The 19,210-nt window shown below is 41.1% G+C and overlaps 1 protein-coding gene across 1 annotated transcript; it reads left to right on the top strand.

Annotated features, from left to right (window-relative positions):
- Nucleotides 1-556: 556 nt before the first annotated feature.
- On the top strand, nucleotides 557-17,904 carry trpv4 (transient receptor potential cation channel, subfamily V, member 4). The gene is made up of 17 exons (XM_052067526.1): nucleotides 557-777; nucleotides 1,837-1,917; nucleotides 2,652-3,100; nucleotides 4,153-4,328; nucleotides 4,840-4,992; nucleotides 5,547-5,687; nucleotides 7,774-8,072; nucleotides 9,599-9,778; nucleotides 9,872-10,030; nucleotides 10,988-11,080; nucleotides 11,180-11,253; nucleotides 11,550-11,715; nucleotides 11,799-11,865; nucleotides 12,171-12,475; nucleotides 12,982-13,109; nucleotides 13,403-13,524; nucleotides 14,564-17,904. The coding sequence occupies exons 2-17, from the start codon at nucleotides 1,909-1,911 to the stop codon at nucleotides 14,662-14,664; spliced, it is 2,622 nt and encodes an 873-aa protein (XP_051923486.1). The 5' UTR covers nucleotides 557-777; nucleotides 1,837-1,908; the 3' UTR covers nucleotides 14,665-17,904.
- Nucleotides 17,905-19,210: the final 1,306 nt, after the last annotated feature.

Raw genomic sequence — 19,210 nt, 5'->3', positions numbered from 1 at the left:
ACTTTTTTTTACAGAACACCTAACATTTGAAAACGGATATCTGTAATTTCCAGTTTAGGGTCCACCAAACATTTTGAACGTAAAATGGTTACTTAACTGCGGAGGATTAGCTGTTTGATACATACTTCTGAAATAACAATTTACACATTTGCCCTGTTTATCTTATTATCTTATAACAAATGCTGTGGTATATTTGATAGTTTACTAGTTATAGTTAACTATTTATTAATTTTTTAGCTATCTTGTTTTGTTTGGCTCAAGATGGACACTGTTAGGTGTAAAGTGGCAAAGCAGTACCAATCCCCCCTCCTCCAATCTCTCGAAATGACTTCGACATCAACATTGAATAAAATTAGATGGAGTTTTCCCCCTTGTGTGCCAAGTTATCAAAACGTGTACTGTATTTAATTGACAGAAAAATATGTTAGATTTTTTTACATTATGCTCATTTTCCACTTTCTATTTACGTTTCTCTCTATTCAGGATCAAGAGTCTCCATCTTGCGGGAATTTACGGTACTGCACCTTCAGCTGCCGCGTCAGTTCCAACCTTGGGAGGCAAGTTAGTAAATGACAACTTTTTACTCCACCCCAAATCACACGAAGAAGCATGCGTTTGTTCTGTTGCTGCTGTTTATCCAGCGGTTTGGCCGTTTCAGGTGTAGTGTGAAGGTCAGAAACTGAAGACAGACTAAAATTCAACTTTGGGTCCGTGGAAGCTGTGGAAATGGTGAAGAATTGATAAGGCAAAGAAATTCAACCAGCCTAGCGGATTAAGGTAAAATCCACCTTTTGTTGACTGCTTTTTACCACCAGGGGCAACAATTATACGTCCAAACCTTTAAAATCAGAACTTTATTGTAGATTAATACAGGAAATCAATTTCGGTATTTTCCTCAATGTTTTCAGTTCCATGAAGACCTATTTACATTAAGAAATAGTAATGGAGTTTGTTTTCCCCTTTCCTTGTCACATCACTTGAGCCAGTATTGTGATTCATGTCAAAACCTTTCCGAGGGAATATCCACTCTACATTGCTGTAGTCGCAATGGGCGTTTGAGCAGTTTCCACCGTGGTGCTTCCAGGGATTTCGGGTCTTGTGGGGGAAAAATACAAATAAAAAACTATATTAAAGACCCCACCATTTCAACGATGCAGGTTAAAAGTACAGTACTGCTTTTAGGGCCACTGGCAGTCACGAGCCTTTAGAATCATCATCGCCACATCTCTTGAGTGAGCGTGGTTAATCGATCCGTCAAATCAGACACTGGTGCGGACATAGCTGACACAACTCCATTAAACATCTTATTCCTTAAACTTTCGTGAAAGTATATCAAGGTTGGTTATAGCATCTTTTTGTCTGTGTGCTCACTATCAAATGTGAAGTGAACTGTAAAGGCATGATAATCCATTGTGTGAGTCATGGCTGTCCCTTCGAGCCCCACAACCTTTCGCGGTTTAGATAAGATTGCATTGACATGAGCCAACACAGGATTTGAGAGGATGCTTTAAGGGATGGCATGTTGTAAACGCTCGTCAGACCATATCAGCGACATGAATGTTTATGTTCCCACAGTGGCTGGAAAATGGAAGATTACTTGCTGGTTAGAGTAAACCTGTCATTCATCCGAAAGTGCAGGTGGTATGACAGGCCCCCTGACCAATGACAGAGCAGACGCTAGTCACCTTATTGCTTTTGGCATCTGCTTTCCAAATTTTCAAACGTCATACACTAACCCTTTTTTTTATGCCGCTCAGTTTTTTTTAAACCATGAATACATTTTTATAATTGGCCTTCCAGTAACGCTTCTTTATTTTTTTGTGTTTGTTTTTTCAGGTTCAACCCATGCTTGAACATCATTTCCACTTCGCTTGAACAGGAATTTATCACACTGTTGTGATAAAAGTGATGAATGAGGTAGAGAATGAGCGCAATGCACCGTAAAAACATAACTCATATTATGGGGGCTAAAACAATTACCCCTCCCCCCAAAAATAATTTATTTAACTTGAAACAACTTTAAATTAAAATTATTGACATTTGTTGGATCTTAGTTAGCGTAACAAAACAAGCAAGTTGTTTGCTCCAAAAATAACTTTTTTTAACTATTGAGTTCTTTTTAATTTTACCTTTACACTTGGGGACAATATAAGGGATACTTAGTTCTGTGTTTCTTTCTTGTGAAATGAAGAAAAGCCAATTTACAGAACAGCAAAACCTAAAACTTTGTAATACAAAAACATTATACTACACGTTCATGAATATTTGGTTGAATTGCCCAGCTTACATTTTTATCAAAGCTCTTTGCCTTGAAATTTTGAGTTCACCCAACTTTTTCTTTTAATGTATTTAATTCATGGATTTATTTATTTTTCACATTTTTAAGTGCTATTGCTGTTGTCTTTCATTGGTTCCTTTCTTTTTTTTCTTGGAGACAAATTGTCTGTCCATATTGGTGTTTTGCACAAGCGATGCTTCACTTTGGCACTATGCAAAGAATGCATCTAAAATGTAACCTAAAGGATATCTACATAAAAGATTCCAGGCAAAGAACATTTTATAACTCTCCTTCACATCCTTTTCAGTTTGTCCAATATATTTCTGAGCTAAAGCCCTCTTAAGCTTCTGAAGTGTGGCCGTTGTTTTTACAGGGTCGCTCTGCTACGACCCTCCTGAGAAGGTGCCACCTTGCCCTGTCCAAGCCTGACACCGTCGGCTCGCTCCCAACCAGTACAGCCCTCTCTCTCGATCCAAACGATGGGGATCAGGCTGGGAATGACGGGCAGTTCTTGTCGGAATTCTCAGAATTGTTTGAGAGCGCGGATGGCTCCCCATCTACTCAGGACCGTGGGCAGGATTCGGCCCAGGAAACGGTTCAGTCCGGCCAAGCGGCAGTGGATGGGAGACCAAACCTGCGGATGAAGTTCCAAGGTGCTTTCAAGAAGGGCATTTCAAACCCCATGGATCTACTGGAATCCACCATATATGAATCAAACGTTGTTCCAGGTCCAAAGAAAGCACCCATGGACTCCCTCTTTGACTATGGCACTTACAGGAACACGAGTAACCAGAAACGACGCAGGAAGAAGTTGCCCAGAGGGTGAGAAGGCACTTTACTAAAACTAAAATACATGAACAGACCTGATAAAGTTCTTTTAACTGGGAAAAGATTTGGAAAATGCTCGTCACATGAAGAAGTGCGAACACACACACACACACACATACACACACACACAAATGGGCTCCTTTTAGTAATCTAACAGAGCGTATGTTGTTGGTGCCTTTCTTGGCCGTTGAGGTAATATTTAGACAACTGCCTCCACCCAGCGCTCTCCTTGCTCATACATGCAGCCCTACACAATATGGGCAAAAGTATAAGGACACTACCTAGCAACTAGACCTGAGGTGAAAATAGAACATGTGCCATTGGCCACTTTCTGTGATAATTGTTGCTCATATCATCCCTTAGATCAGGGGAGTCAAACTCATTTTTTTGTGGGCCAGATTTTAGTTGCAGTTTCCCTTGGAGGCCCGTTATGACTGAAACTATGTAAAGAAGTCAAGAATAACCTATTCACCTATTGTTTAAGTTCATGAAATGACTGGTTTGTTTCACAAGAAAATGCTTACAGCATCACTCTTAATGATTACAAATGAGAATTTAAAATTTTGGTAGAGATTTCAGCAAGCATCATGAAAGTTGACATCTTTGATTTGCTTTCGCGGGCCACATAAAATGATGTGGCGGGCCAAATCTGGCCCCCCGGCCTTGAGTTTGACGCATGTGCCTTAGACTAATTGGTAAAAATTCAATCATGTTGCAACTGAGAGAAGATCTGACTCACAAAAGTGTACGGCATCAAACTCATAACTTTATGGGCCGTCTTCTGTGGACTGGGGCAAAGAGTCATGCTGGAATAGGAAATTTCCGTAACCAACCAGCATAAAATGGAGAATGATGAAGCGATGCTATTGTGCGGTCTTGCCAGCCCCTCGATTTAGGTTTTGGGATTAATTGATAATAAAATGCCTCTCATGCCTTTTGGAGTATATCGTATCTCATCATAGCACTGTAATGACCTCTTTGTGCTGTGTTAAATTGAAGCATCTTACAGTTAATACATGACACCTGTCATTTCTGTGTCTTCATAGTAAAACAGAGACATCCAATGTAGACGGTGCAAGTGAGGACCCCCCAAAGGTTATGAAAGTCTTCAACCGCTCAAGCCTCTTTGAATGTGTGTCACGCGGCGATCCCGAGGCCCTGGAGGGTCTGTTGGAGTACTTGCAAAGTAATGACAAGCGACTGACGGATGAGGAGTTCAAAGGTAGGCTTGGGAGTGTCAGCATTCTCAGGAATTGTTTAAACAGAGCTGGCAGAGAATGGGCCTTTTGCCGTGAGGCAGAACCCATTGTAATCTCCACCTTGTTGACTTTCTGTTTCCCGCTGATCCTCTGGGTCTTTGCTATTCTTTGACCCAGATAGATGTGAGTGGGAAAGGGCGCTGATGTCATTGACTTTGTCCTATCACGGGCAGTCCCTGGGAAAGCTTCCTGTGTATGCTCGATGCTTATAACAGGGAGCAGAGAAAAATCACAGCAAACTGTTGTCTATTTGAGCTGCCAAACACTTTCAAAGACTAGACCTCTAGAAAGAGGTTAAAAATAGAGAAGACGTAACTCCATATCATCTCAAGTTTTTCATCTTTCTCTTTTTATTTTCCATATACATTTCCAAATTAAGTACAAGGGGATTTCTACATCCGCACAAATGTCTTCATTTATTAGCGATACTGTACAACAATAACCACTGCACATTCTACTGTCATTTCTCATTAGAGCCGTCCACTGGTAAGACATGTCTTCCCAAAGCCCTGTTGAACCTCTACAACGGGCAGAATGACACCATCCCACTGCTGGTGGACATAGCAGAGAAGACAGGAAGCCTGAGGGAGTTTATTAACACGCCTTTCAGGGATGTCTACTACAGAGGTATGACTATGGCCCATTTGTTGGTCGAATTCGAGCCCCCCCCCCCCCCCCCCTCTTTCCTTCACTGTGTCAAAGCAACCAATGTTTAGAGTGGTGGGCGAGGTCCTGCAGTGAGGAAAAGGAGTGTACAGTATTTACAGTTTAAAGGTGCTCAGTGACTATTTACAGCTGTGGAAATGAGCTAGTATTTAGTTTGTTTTGTCTGCCTGGCATTTATGTGTATCTATATTGTTTTTTGTTATTCTGAACTAAGGTGCTCCCAATTTCCTCCGCACAGAGGCTGAAATGCACCTTGAGGTTAATTAAACTGTTCATTCTTGTCTATACTTCTGAAAATCTGCTGGGTTTCCATAGAAACACTTTGCAGTTCTCACTCAGCTTTGTTTGACATGTGCCTCGAAGGTTTCCCCTTTCCTACAGTCCCTTCTGACTGAAGCCGATAGCTCACACTCGCATTGAAACAACTCGAATGTCCTTTTGGCCAATGTGTGTGATTGTGAATCATTTCTCGTGGCAAATTTGCACATAACTTGAGCACGGTTCGTTCTTGTCAGGCCAGACGGCGCTCCACATTGCCATCGAGCGTCGTTGTAAGCAGTATGTGGAACTACTTGTGGAGAAAGGCGCTGATGTTCACGCGCAGGCCAGAGGACGCTTCTTCCAACCCAGGGACGAGGGCGGCTACTTCTACTTTGGTAATAGCCTCTGCCTCCTTCAAACTGTGCCTCTTTGTCTCAAAGCAAAGACTTTTTAAACCTCAAACCACCTCTTTAAATCATGAAAGACTGTGGATGAGGAGTAGTGTTGAGGAAATGACACAAATGCAATGATGTGCCGGACCGACAGCTTTACCTTTCACTCTTTTCCACTGTGTCTGCATTTAAATCAGCTGCCAACACAGAGTCATACCTTCTCGGTACATGTTCTTGGCAGGGGAAATGTCAGTGCCACCTTTTCGCCACCGGCAAATTCAGGCACTGGTAGTTTTTTTTTCTTTTTCTCGAAGGCAGCCATGCAATGCTCGACAAACACATGCGTATGTTATGGCGTGTGTTCAAGTTGCATCAGAAGAAAGGTGTCTGTGTTCTGGAGTGGAAAACTAACATCCTGTGTTGGAAGGCAGGATCTCAGCAAAACCCAACACTGCCCTCTGTTGGTTGACGTGGCTCATATACGTACTGATTCAATCCCTTCACTCACTTAAAAGTAGAAAGATTACAGCCTCAGTAATGTTGTTGATTTATGATGCAATGTCTCTTTTGATAAAACATCATCGAGCGCATCGCCAGAAAACAGAAAAATCACATTGCATGTCACTTACTGTTTTTATAAAAAAGCCAGCTAGCATCGCTAAAGCTTTTATACCTTATCAAAAGAAAATGTTCCACTGTTCCCATAGCTTTGCTAATGTGGCGAACTGAGGAGCAAAATGACAAATTAGCTCATGATAACGATTGAAAGAATATTCCTGACTTGTTTGTATTTTTTTCAGAGTAGATGGATATTCAAATTACAGTAAATAAAGCCATGGTAGGGAATATTTTGTTTCTCAGAATCTTTTCCAATATGGTTGTTAAATGCTCTCCGGTTCACCTCTATTGTGCTGATTTTTTTTTTCACAATACAGTCTATAAGTCCACAAGATATCAATCAATCAGGATCTCAAAAGTTATTGACCATACCTCTCACTATCTATAATATATATTTATATATTGCGTCATAATCTGTGGAGGTCGAAACAAATATTGAGTCCATTGTGACAAAGTAATGATAAGAATTGTCTTCAAATGAAGAAAGAAAAGTTAAAAAGCACAAAAAGAAATGCTCAAATACAAATACATGAAAAATCTACTCAAGTATAATTATGAAGTGTTAATACTTTGTTTCCGAATACCAGGAACAAAACCACACAAGCAAGGAAAGAACTCAGAAAAAAATCTGAACCGTGAACCTCAGTACAGTGAGCTCATTAATAAACATATCATTATGGACTCAAATTTGAGGATTATGTCGTGGTGGGGCGGTCACCATTTTTTTTCAATGTAATTTACCAGAATAAGAAGCACCTGATGAAGAAATAGTAGCAGAACAAAAAGGGATATTTACAACATGTGTTATGTTCTCTGGTAAGGATTCGGGGGAAAAAAATATGACTGATTAGATATTTCTATCGAACACCGAAATCAATGAAGCAGTAGATTGCGCCTTCTTTCTTTTTTTTTTGTGTGTTGCATAGTCAACATAAAGGCTCGTACAATTTTGATTGGAAACGCACATTTTACTCCGCACCCATCACGGAGGAGATGATTTCTATTTGCGCAAACTACGGTTGTCATTCCCAAATCCCAGCATGTCTGTGCACAGTGTGAGTAATTTGCTGCGGAGCTTTGCGGCGAGGTGAACAGGAACCTGGCAGGGCTGATGGCTAATGGGATTTCCACTCACGCTAACACTCAGCGTGCACCCGTGCAAATCCATGAAGAGGAGCGTTTCTATCTGAGGTGACAAAGTAATCTGTCACCCGTGGCAACGGCTCATTTTCCCGCAGCTGCTTTTGGCACTCTGGCCCCATTGCAACCTTCCCTCCAGCAACTGCTAATTGTGCTGTTTTCGAAGCGGGGATTAAAGACCAATCTTTGATCCATGTTTAGAATGCTTTACAAAAACAAACAGAAGCTAGCAACAGCTCCTAATTAACTCTCGTATTCATTAGCTGGTTTTTCTACCAAATTGCTGTCCTCCCCCCTGAGAATTCAGAATTCTTCCCTCTGCCTCCCACAGGTGAGCTTCCTCTCTCGCTGGCCGCGTGCACCAACCAGCCTAACATTGTGCACTACCTGACCGAGAATCCCCACAAGAAGGCCGACCTGAGGCGCCAAGATTCCCGGGGCAACACAGTCCTGCACGCCCTGGTGCACATTGCGGACAACACCAAGGACAACACCCGTTTCCTCACAAAGATGTATGACCTGCTTCTGATCAAGAGCGCCAAACTTTATCCAGACTGCAGCCTGGAGAAGGTGCTCAATAATGATGGCATGTCTCCACTTATGATGGCGGCCAAACTGGGCAAGATCGGGGTAAGAATGATGGGAAATAAGACCCAACGATTTCACAAATTCAACTTCATGCAATGAACAGGGGACTGTTATTTGAAATTGTGTGCTTGGAATTTTCAGTCATGCATAACTAAGTACAGTACTTGGGTTCTACAGTGTTTAGCATCCACCCATCTATCCATCCATTTTCTGATCCACTTATCCTCACAAGGGTCGCAGGCGTGCTGGAACCTATCCCAGTCGTCTTCGGGCAGTAGGCGGGTGACACCCCGAACCGGTTGCCAGCCAATCGCAGGGCACACAGAGACGCACGTTTTTGTGATGTGGGAAGAAACCGGAGTACCCGGAGGAAACCCATGCAGGCACGGGAAGAACATGCAAATTCCACACAGGGAGTACGGAGCTGGAATTGAACCGTGCACCTCTGGACTGTGAGGCCAACGTGCTAACTAGTCGACTACCGTGCCGCCCAAAACAACAATTACAGCATAGTTACAGTTCTCACAATCGTAGACTGAATAGAGCTTGATTTAGGTTTAACATTCGGGTGAAGGCGGGCTTGTCAAACTTCTCTGCGGGCCATATTTTAGCATTGTTGTTGAGGTTGTTAAGGTTACGGTTTGTTTTACAATTTGTACATTATTGGCAGAAAATACAAAACAAATTGCTAATGTGCTGTATAAAGTGAAACATAGGTAATACCATTTACTGTACATTTGCAATGAAACATAAACATATGTTGAGTTATCTGTCTTTAAATGAAAGTGCAACATTTGCTGTCTTTTTGGGAAATGAACAACGATGACATGTGCAACAGTAACGGTTTAAACAGTGAGAAATATGATGATATGCTGTGAAAACATGAACTCTTGCATTTGTCGTTGCTTTGGTGCCATGCGAAAAGCCAAAGTAAGGGTGTTTAAATGTCATTTAATGTTGCCTTCATCTCACTCTTGTTTTTTCATGCCAATTCAAGCAATTGAACACATTAGATGTTCTGCCAAAAGCGTTGATGAGTTGGAAACCGGGCTGCACTGTATTTGTTTAAGCACCGTGCATGAGGCTTGAGTGTGAGGCACTTTTTGTCCCAAATATAATTGATGTGGCACCAGTAATTATCGCCCCGTCATTATTTATAATTGCTCATGCATTTTCTCATCATTTCTACGATGGAAAGCTAGTTTAGAACAAACGTTTCTTAGGCCACATAAAATTTAATTTTACACCTGTGAATTAGGTTGCCACCATTAATATACTGCATTAGTGTCATTGCCCCTTATTGCATATGATTTTTGAAGGTCAGTGGCAAACATCACCAGAATCAAATCAGTGTCGGACCTAAATGTAATTCCAACACAATTGGAATATTTAGGGTGGGTATTTTGTGCGTTTTTGTTTACTTATTTTTTTAATAGTTGACAACTGCCACTTTGAGGTGCAAAATTATGTCAAAAAACGGATAAATGAAAATAGCGTTTTTTTCTGAAGACTTTCTATACGAAGCAACATTCGATGATGCACGGAATCATATTCATTTCGTTTTACAGGTTTTTCAACACATCATCCGCCGTGAGATCAAAGATGAGGATGTCCGTCATTTGTCACGCAAGTTTAAGGACTGGGCTTATGGACCAGTGTACTCCTCCCTCTATGATCTGTCTTCATTGGACACATGTGGAGGTGAACCATCTGTGCTGGAGATCCTTGTTTACAGCAGTCGCAGTGAGGTAAAAAAAAATAAAAATCTACAATCTATTTGTAATGGAGTTTCTTTCAAGTACAGTGTATTAAAAAGTCAGATGACAATATGCCCTTATCAGATCCGCCATGAGATGCTGGCAGTGGAGCCCATCAATGAACTGCTGAGGGCCAAGTGGCAGAAGTTTGCAGCTGTGACCTTTTACATCAACGTAATTTCCTACCTCTTCACCATGATTGTCTTCACCCTGGTGGCTTATTACCACCCGACACAGGGAACGGTGGGTAGAAGAAACTGTGAAAGCCAGTGACTTAGCACCTGGTGTGCTCATACACTATAGTGATGGGCAACTTAAGTGATTGAGGGGGCCACAATTTTCATCAGCGCGACTGAGGGGGCCACGTATAGGACCACGCGCTTCCGTATCAGATGTTTGACAAAAATGCCACAAGATGCAGTATGTGCATATACCTTTTTTTAATTGAACAAATGAACATCATACTATCTTAATATTTCATTTCTCAATGCGTCTATAAAACATCCTTCTTTTGAATAAGTAAGGGTTTGCACAATCCAAATATTACCACATAATTTTTCTCTTTTCTGGTGCGAAGGGCTCTTGTGCACATGAATTACCATTAACTCATTCACTCCCAAAGACGTTTTTAAACGGATTTTCAGACTTGGTCCAGAATTGGCTGCTACAGAATTAAAGGATGGCACAAAACTGTTGAGCAATGAACCAAAATTAGCTGCAAGAACTGTGATTCCCCACACACACACACACAAATTAACTCACTCAGAATTTATATTATTCAGATACTATGTTTGCCCTGCATGTCATTCCAAAACCGCCAAAAATTACAGTATGTGACCTACTCACATTGTTGTTTAGGGCAATATAAGACCTGGTGCAAGCACAACGATGCCATGTCTGCCAAGAAATTATGAATGATGCTATTAGAACTAGCATGTAAGGATAAGAACGAGACCAACCCGCGATTAGTGAAATTTTGCGTATAATTGACTCCCATTGAAATGCATTGGGAAAAAAAAATCGACCAAAAATGGTGATAAACCTCCAATTTACATTATCATTGTATCATGTTTTTCAAAGCAGTATATGCAGTACAATATAATTATATCTCATAAGATTATGTCGGTGCACCTAATATTAATATTTTAGTCTCCTGGATAGCATCTGAATAGTTTGCTAATCATCCTGTTTGTTTTGCAGCCCCCGTACCCTTATACAACATCCAGCGACTACTTGCGGATGGCAGGAGAGGTCATTACATTAGCATCCGGTATCTTCTTCCTCCTCACCAACGTGAGTTCAAATCAAATATTTAATGGCCGCTTACTCACTCGTGTCTTTAATGAGTGTTTCTTGTTGCATTTATGGAAATGTGTGTACATCTCATTGCAGATTAAGGACCTCTTCTTGAAGAAATGCCCTGGGGTGAAGTCATTATTTATTGATGGATCCTTTCAACTGCTGTAGTAAGTCTCACACTACCTCCCACACATGACTCTTCCTCACATCTTGTGAATCTTTACCCGCGGCATATTCCGCTTTGTCTTAATTGAATGGTCTAGTTTATCTCCTCCCTGCCATGTTTTCAAGTTTACATCTTTAATTAAAGCCATGATTAAAACAAAGGGCACTCAATGTTCAACACCTTTGTACATTTGTTGATATGCCAAGAATGCGTTTCTGCGCGGTGTGGCAGACTTTAGCACTGCAAGCGCTATCCTTGACGCTCTCCCACCTCCTCCCCGCCCCCTGTGTCCTTTAGTTTCATCTACTCGATACTGATCATAGTCACAGCTGCTCTCTACTTATCTGGCATTGAGGCTTACGTGTCAGTGATGGTCTTTGCTCTTGTCCTGGGCTGGATGAACACACTTTACTTCACCAGAGGCCTCAAGCTCACTGGTACCTACAGCATCATGATACAGAAGGTGGACACCGCGCATAGAAACTTAAGTAGTCATCAAACCTCAAATGGCCTTGCAACTTAGACGTGTTTGTATTTGATCCCCAGATTCTTTTCAAAGACCTGTTCAGGTTTCTACTGGTGTACGTACTTTTCATGATTGGCTACGCATCAGGTAAGATGAGCATAAACCTCAAAGAATAACCGTTGGAGTCTTCCAAACATCCCTTTTGCAAACACATTTAGTTTCCGTCCATTCTTCGGGATCACCAGCCTTTTAAATTAGAACCACCTCCATATTCCATCTAGAGCCATTTTCGACCACAATTTGAAATTAACGCCGTGCTTCTATTGCAAAGCACAATCATCATTATTATTCTCGTTAGGTTGTACATGGGCATTTACGAGAATGTCTGTTGAGTAGTTTTATTCATACTTGACATAGGAAAACATGGCGTGACTAATTCTAACCCTTTGTAGCTCTGGTATCCCTCCTCACTGTGTGTCCACCCCCGGGCACGGACTGTGATGGAGACTGCCCGACGTACCCCAAGTGCAGGGACCATGACACCTTCAGTATCTTCTTACTGGACCTCTTTAAACTGACCATCGGGATGGGAGAGCTGGACATGATCCACAGTGCTCAGTACCCTGCAGTTTTCCTCGTTCTGTTAGTGACTTACATCATCCTCACCTTTGTGCTGCTGCTCAACATGTTGATCGCCTTGATGGGGGAAACGGTGGGCCAGGTGTCCAAGGAGAGCAAAAAGATCTGGAAGCTGCAGGTTAGTTGGTTCTTCCTCATGTAAAAACATCGAATCCAATGAAAACTCTGGAAAACGTAAAACTTCAACTTAAAAATACCACACAGTTAGCTGCTTTCACATAGACTCCAACTTGGCTTTTACCTTCTTTTGTTCCTTTTTTTTGGGTCATATTCTGACTCATTTGTCAGCGGTCTTCACTGTAAGTTAATGAAGTAAATTTAGACCTTCATTTTGAATGGAATCATATTTTGTGCTAGACACATGAGTTAAAATGGACATCACGTGCCTCACTCAGTTACCAGAACATGCTCCCACTCAGTCAACATATAAAGGTAAAGATATTATGTATATTGTAAGACCATATCATCATAAAAATAGTGTTAATAAATGTAAATGTTGAAATGGATGCTATCGAAAAAAAGTTTTGTAAACTACTGAAACAATTTTGTTGTCTTCAGATGTTTCATTACCAGGTATTTTACTAAAAGAAACAAAAGGTCTTATATAATAATATCCATTTGCAGTGGGCAACCACCATCTTGGACATCGAACGCTCTTTCCCACTTTGTATTCGCAAATCATTTCGAGTAGGCGAGATGGTTACTGTAGGCAAGAATTGGGATGGAACACCTGACCGACGATGGTGCTTCAGGTACGTTTTCATTTCAGTTCAACTCAACATTTTAGTGGAATTGTATTTATTGAACAGAGATATCCATGCTGAAAATATTGGTATATCCATGCTCTAAATTTACAGTTGGCTCGAATGCTGTTGATTCATTAGATTTGGGCAAAACCTTGTTATCAAAGCTCTCTGATCAAATCAGTGATATGAATTATGAATCCACTTAAAAGATAACTCAAATGCAAACTGTGGATAAACAAACTGAAAATAGGAAGTTTCAAAACTAAAGCTTACAAAGCCTTCATGCCATGTTTCAACAGAGTGGATGAGGTGAACTGGTGCCACTGGAATCAGAACTTGGCAATAATCAATGAGGACCCAGGCAAGAATGAGACCTGCCAGGCCAACGGCCTGCAACAAAGTGTCAGAGGCTTGAGGAGGGGTGAGAGTCTTGCTGCACTTCATGAATATGAATGCACAAGCGCCTTCTCACAGAATGGGTGCCATTTGCTTCTTGTAACTCTTTTAAAATCAACTGAAATTTCCGTCTTCTAATAATAGATATATTGAATTATTCACAATGTGTTTTAGTCCATCTCAGGCAACCTTTTATCATTAGTTTATTGTACTGTAAATCATCATTTGAGAAACCGTACTGAAAGTAACATGAAATACAGGCACATGGCGTTTTCTATGTTGACGATAAGCACCTTAGCTTACAGTGATTACAAAAAAAAAAACATACGGCATTGTAAAAACGAACGATTAACATCAAATAAATCATTTAGGTCCCAGGAAGGTGCCAAGAGTTGAGAGATTTTGGTCTCATAGCTAGGCAACTGGCCACCTGCAGCCACACTCACACACTGAGGGGCTACTTAAATAATTTTTCCCCTAGAACACATACACTTTTTTTTTCCTGGTATTTAATTTAAAAATTATTATGATGATTATTATGATAATAATAATTATTTTTTAAATTATTATTTCTACATCCCCCCCCCAAAAAAAAAATCAAAAAAAAAACGCTGATAAGAGGGCAGGTGGTAAACAGGGGTGGTGATGGCGGGGAAACCCCCTCTCCCCCCAAAAATCCCAAATATGAAATAAATATTGAAAAAAAAGACCAAACAGAAAATAATATATAAATCTGCAGCTGCCATTCAGCAAATGTACTAAATGAGCAACTTCCCGTGGAGCATTTGACTTATAGAGTATTACATTTTTTTTTTTTTAAAGATTTTCCTGACTAGTGTAAATTTAAACTAAATACACATATTTTGCAAGACTATAATCTTACAGTATAGTTGGTGTAAGGCATAATATAAATAGGAAGCAGGGCCAGGCAAGTGTAAACAAAAAAATATATTCTTAAAAATTTATTTTACTTTTAATCTTTACATGTGTTTATTATAATTTGATATTTCCCCGGGATGCATTACAAAGGAAAGCAAGTTATTTTTTTGTGTGTCCCACTTCAGACCGCTGGTCCACCGTGGTCCCACGAGTGGTGGAGTTAAATCGGGGTCCGCGGCCTCGCGATCTCGTGATAGAGATGGAACCCCTCACGTCCAGGCATTGACGGCAACAGAAGACTAAGGCTGTCATCGTAGTTACAAGACAACAAGAGTTTTGTGTGCACTCATTTTCACATGTGCCTTTTATTCATGGGACCAAATTGGAAATATTATTTCTCAAAAGCCAAAGGGATTATGAGGTGCCCTTATAAATGGATAAATTGGACAATGGATGTGCAATGTGTCCAATAAACCGCTATTTATGGTTAAAATCAAGAATATTAATGACCTACTTTGGCTGTAATACTGTATATGTCACAAAACGCATCATAAAAATTTTACTCAGGGACTTGACAAGGTCAGAATACTGTATTCCCATAATTGAGTCCTCCAGAATCATGATTACTGAATCATGACATTAACAGTGCAAAGAGTGATTCATATCTAGAACGAGACATTCTCAGTAGGATGAAAACACATCAATAAATATTTTTCTAGTTCAGGATTGTGAGTGTTTGCTAGGGTTATATTAGTGATTTCTGTTTGGTGTTAACGATATATTTTTAAAAACTAGTCTTAAGCCTAGGCTGCTGCTAAGCCCGGAATCTTTTATTGGAGCTAAACAATGCACTGTGCTCATTCCCAATATATGCATTATTGTCGCAAAACATAGACATTGTTCTGCAAATACGGGCGGGCCTGATGAGCAAGGTTACAGTTGTCAAGCAAGTCGTAGACAATAGCTTCACGTGTTATGGTTTGTCTTAGGGTTATTACGCTCCTCGCAGCTGCGGGAAATTTGCATAATCGACGCAAGGGCCTCGCCTGTATTTTCTCGAGTACATTCACCGCATTTGGCTCCTTGCCCTGTTCGAGATCTTGTTTTTGTGCTTCCTACTTATGTGTATATGCTGCATATAATGCATATTCATATTTGAGTTATTGCGCTTTCATTTGAACAGTTAAAGAGGTATGGATTGAGTCTTCGTTTTCATTGATGCTTCACACCTGAAGGTCACAGGTCACATTTCACTATGTTTACTTTCTTGTGATGAATATTTTGTGTACAGTTAATTGGTGGTCACAAAAATTCCCAAAACAAAACAATAAACAGAGAGAGGTTTATGTATTTTGTATATTCTTTGACCTACAGTATCCGTAACACACTGTTAAATTCAATACAGTACAGTATGGTAAAAGCTGGTAGAACGGTTTCTCCCTGAAAGTACCCAGTCAGCAAAATTGGTCTTGCCCAGCTCTGGGGCAGACTGGGCATGTACGCTCGGCCCACATACCTCAATGAATGACGGTCCTGCAGTGGCCCACGTCTGTCATCTATGATGATCTGAGCCGCATTGTAAAATCATATCTGGCCCTACTCCGGCCCGACGCTGGGCCAGAACAGGTTCCTGATATCAGTCTGAATTCAACCTCAACTAAGCCACTTTGGCTGCAGACAACAGAGAAAAGCAAAGGACATGATGACCTAATGAGGACTTAATGAGTACAACCACTGTAGAGAACGGCTGGATAATAGTGAAAGAATTCATTATTTTAACTGAATAAAAATGGTGACGTCTCAAAGCTACTGAATTGCCCTATCTAATAAAATGAAGGTTCAGCTTCCCATTTCGTGAAGTTTCCTTTTGTCGTTTGAGGGTTTCTGCTGTTCTCGCTGATCGCCTGCTGGCGGCAGCAGAGGGCTGTCATGTGGCACTTGAAATGATACGAGCAGGATGTTGAGCGTTCGTTTCGAATCTCGTCTGTAAATATGATATTTCACTCCATATTCTTATTTTTTATAATGACGAATAATTCCTAAAAGAATGCACACACCTTCTAAATAGTTTTCTGCCAACCCGTGGCTGACCTCACTGTCACACCTGGCCGGTAATTACCGGCTTTTGCCTTCTTAATGAAAGCACTCGCCGGAAACCATTCAGTGCATTTCACCTTTAATTACTATTACTTACCTTTCCTCTTTTCCTTCTTTTTTTTTAAACATGACGCGACAAAGGTGATTCTCACTCAGATAACAATAGGGGCACAACCTGGAGCCCTCAACCCCCCCTCACCACTTGCTCTCATCTCTCTCGGCCAGCAATGCTGAAGGACATGCAGGGAATCTCTTGCCACCTCAGAAGAGAAGAGGCTAATCCTCTTTGCCCCAACTTTAACTGGGCCACTAATCCTGCAGGTTTATCTAAGCAGCAAGCACCTAGTGCTGCTGACAAGTTGGCCTGCCCTCCTCCTTGCAGCCCCTTAAGTAGGCCAGGCCTCGGTCCTGCAAGTATCACTGTCAGCAACTCTGGAGATGCACACTTGCACAGGAAATGCGGGCAGTTAACAAATGTGTGCTTGCCGCGAGAAATGTGTGTCAACCAATACTGTAGTGGAGAATCATGTTCACTTCACTGCGGGGCAAACTCTCAAACTACAAATGAGGGAAAGCTGTTGTAAGCTCAGCAACCGGCAGCACAAAATGTTCAGCCATTGTCCAGCTAGCAAAGCTTTAAGGTGTTTAGGCTGATAAGTAGCACACAGATTCTTTGCTGGGATTTAGCCAACTCATTTATGCACGACGTGATGTTGCTGACCGCTCAGCTCGTCCAGTGCAATTTTCAGTCTGCGCACCAGAATCCTGCACTCAACTCAAAAAGGAGACAACTCCCAGAACAGCTCGAGGTTTAATTTTCTCTTTGCTGAAATAATTGCACGAAATACTTCCCATGATCCCCGGTGAAATATTACACCAATGTGCAGTATTTCTAAATTGAATGAGCAATCTCAGGGAGCACTGGGAGACGATGAGCCACAGACATATTGCTTGCGTAGCCCGTTGGATGACCTTTTAGTTCGGCAGATGAAACGAGGTCACTGAACCCAAAATGTTTCAGGGTGCCTGAAGTGACAGGCGAGGGCAGTGCACTGCCGGGCCTCCATCGGCATTGCTCATGATTTATTGTTGAATTGCCAGCGAGTCAATGTGGCGTGCAGGTGAATGAGTTTTGCTAATAAGAGAAGCATTTCTGCTCCACAGAGCTCTTTTTTCTGTCCGAGTGAGCGTGCATGAAATCAGTGTGCAGTCTCCCAGTAACGCACGCTCTGGTGGAGGAGGCGCCCTCATCAGTCTCCACTTTATCTCATGTTTTTAGGTGGGTGGAGAACGTGTGAGTGAGGGGACAAAGAGGGGAAAATATCATTAATATTAATAGTTCTTGAATGTGCCTGTGTTGTTTAAACAGGAAGCGTTGTTAGAACAAAAATATTTTTCCATGAAAAGTTTGTGAACTATGTGCTTGCTGTCTGTCCTTTAAAAAAAAAAAGAAAAAAGATATATATAATATTATATATATATATAAATCCAGATCAGAAATCTAGATTATGCCCATTACCAAGTCACTTTTATTGGCCAATATGTTTCATGAATAGCTCTATGATAACTCCTTAAATCGGCTAATGCCACTTTATTGAGTCATCAAGCATCACGAAATAATTGCAGGGTTGGGTGTACTTGAACAAATCTCTTTTTGCAAAAGAAAAGAAAAGGAAGCAGCCCGTGTATCTGTTTTCTTGTTTCATACGGTCGGAGAACTCTGCTATAATTTATGACAATTTGAGATTTTAAGAGTCACAATTACCTGCTATTGAAGAGGGCTGTGTGCGCTTTATCTTGACCACAAAAGACTAACGTGATGTGGCTTTTTTTGGCCTCAGTGCTAAGAATACTGTCACCAAATCTTCATGCAAGCTCAAACAAAGAGAATGGATATGCCTTCTGCCTGTGAAATTAAAACGGCGTGTCCTTCATGTGGTCATAAACCTTTGAGGATACCGTAACCAACAATGGTTCAAAAGGTCATGTGAAGAGCACGATTGCGGAGAACAACATATGGTGGAGATGTGTGTTCTAACTAAGACTAACCTTCACGACAGTACAGATAGCAAAGCAAGAGTGTGGGGTCTCGACGAAGCAGAGCGACAGAAGGGGACCCACATAGAAGTCATTTGCTTTATTCACTTATGTCAAGCAATCATACATAAGAGAGGAGAAGAGGTCCAAATGAATAGCAAACTTCTACAACTCCTACATTTCAGTCCTGAGATTGACAAAAAGCAGGGGGCAGAGCATGTCGCTGCAATGGAGGTGGCGGGGGGTGAGGGGGGGGGGGTGCCTGTGTGGCAGTTTGAGCAAATCCAAGATGACGCTTGTGGGGAGATTAGGAGGAAATTGCACAACTGCGGGAGGAAAGAAGGTAAGCAATCATTGGGATGCTTGGCTGTATAGGCACATTGAAAAGTTGGAACAGTCCTGCAACAATTTTTTCTTTTCTTTTTAGTTTTTTTTTTTACAGATTTGTTTATTATTAACACCTTTTATTTTGTCCAAGATATATCACTTCCAAAATAGTGGAGTATTCTTTTACATGTTTTCATCCTGAGGAGACACAAACATAAATACATCACTGCAGGGAGAACAATAAGAGAGATGCTTTCTATATTTCCCCATTTCCATATATATTATTTTCTCAAGGTTGCCGTACCCTCAGACTTGGACATTGTTGGTGCATTTCAGATCATCCGGGAAAGAAAACGGCCCTGTTTGCCCAT

The sequence above is a fragment of the Hippocampus zosterae genome, chromosome 6, assembly GCF_025434085.1.
Source record: "Hippocampus zosterae strain Florida chromosome 6, ASM2543408v3, whole genome shotgun sequence".
Classification (NCBI taxonomy): domain Eukaryota; kingdom Metazoa; phylum Chordata; class Actinopteri; order Syngnathiformes; family Syngnathidae; genus Hippocampus; species Hippocampus zosterae.
Note: the sequence above shows the minus strand (reverse complement) of the source record. Positions and strands in the feature narration are given on the sequence as shown.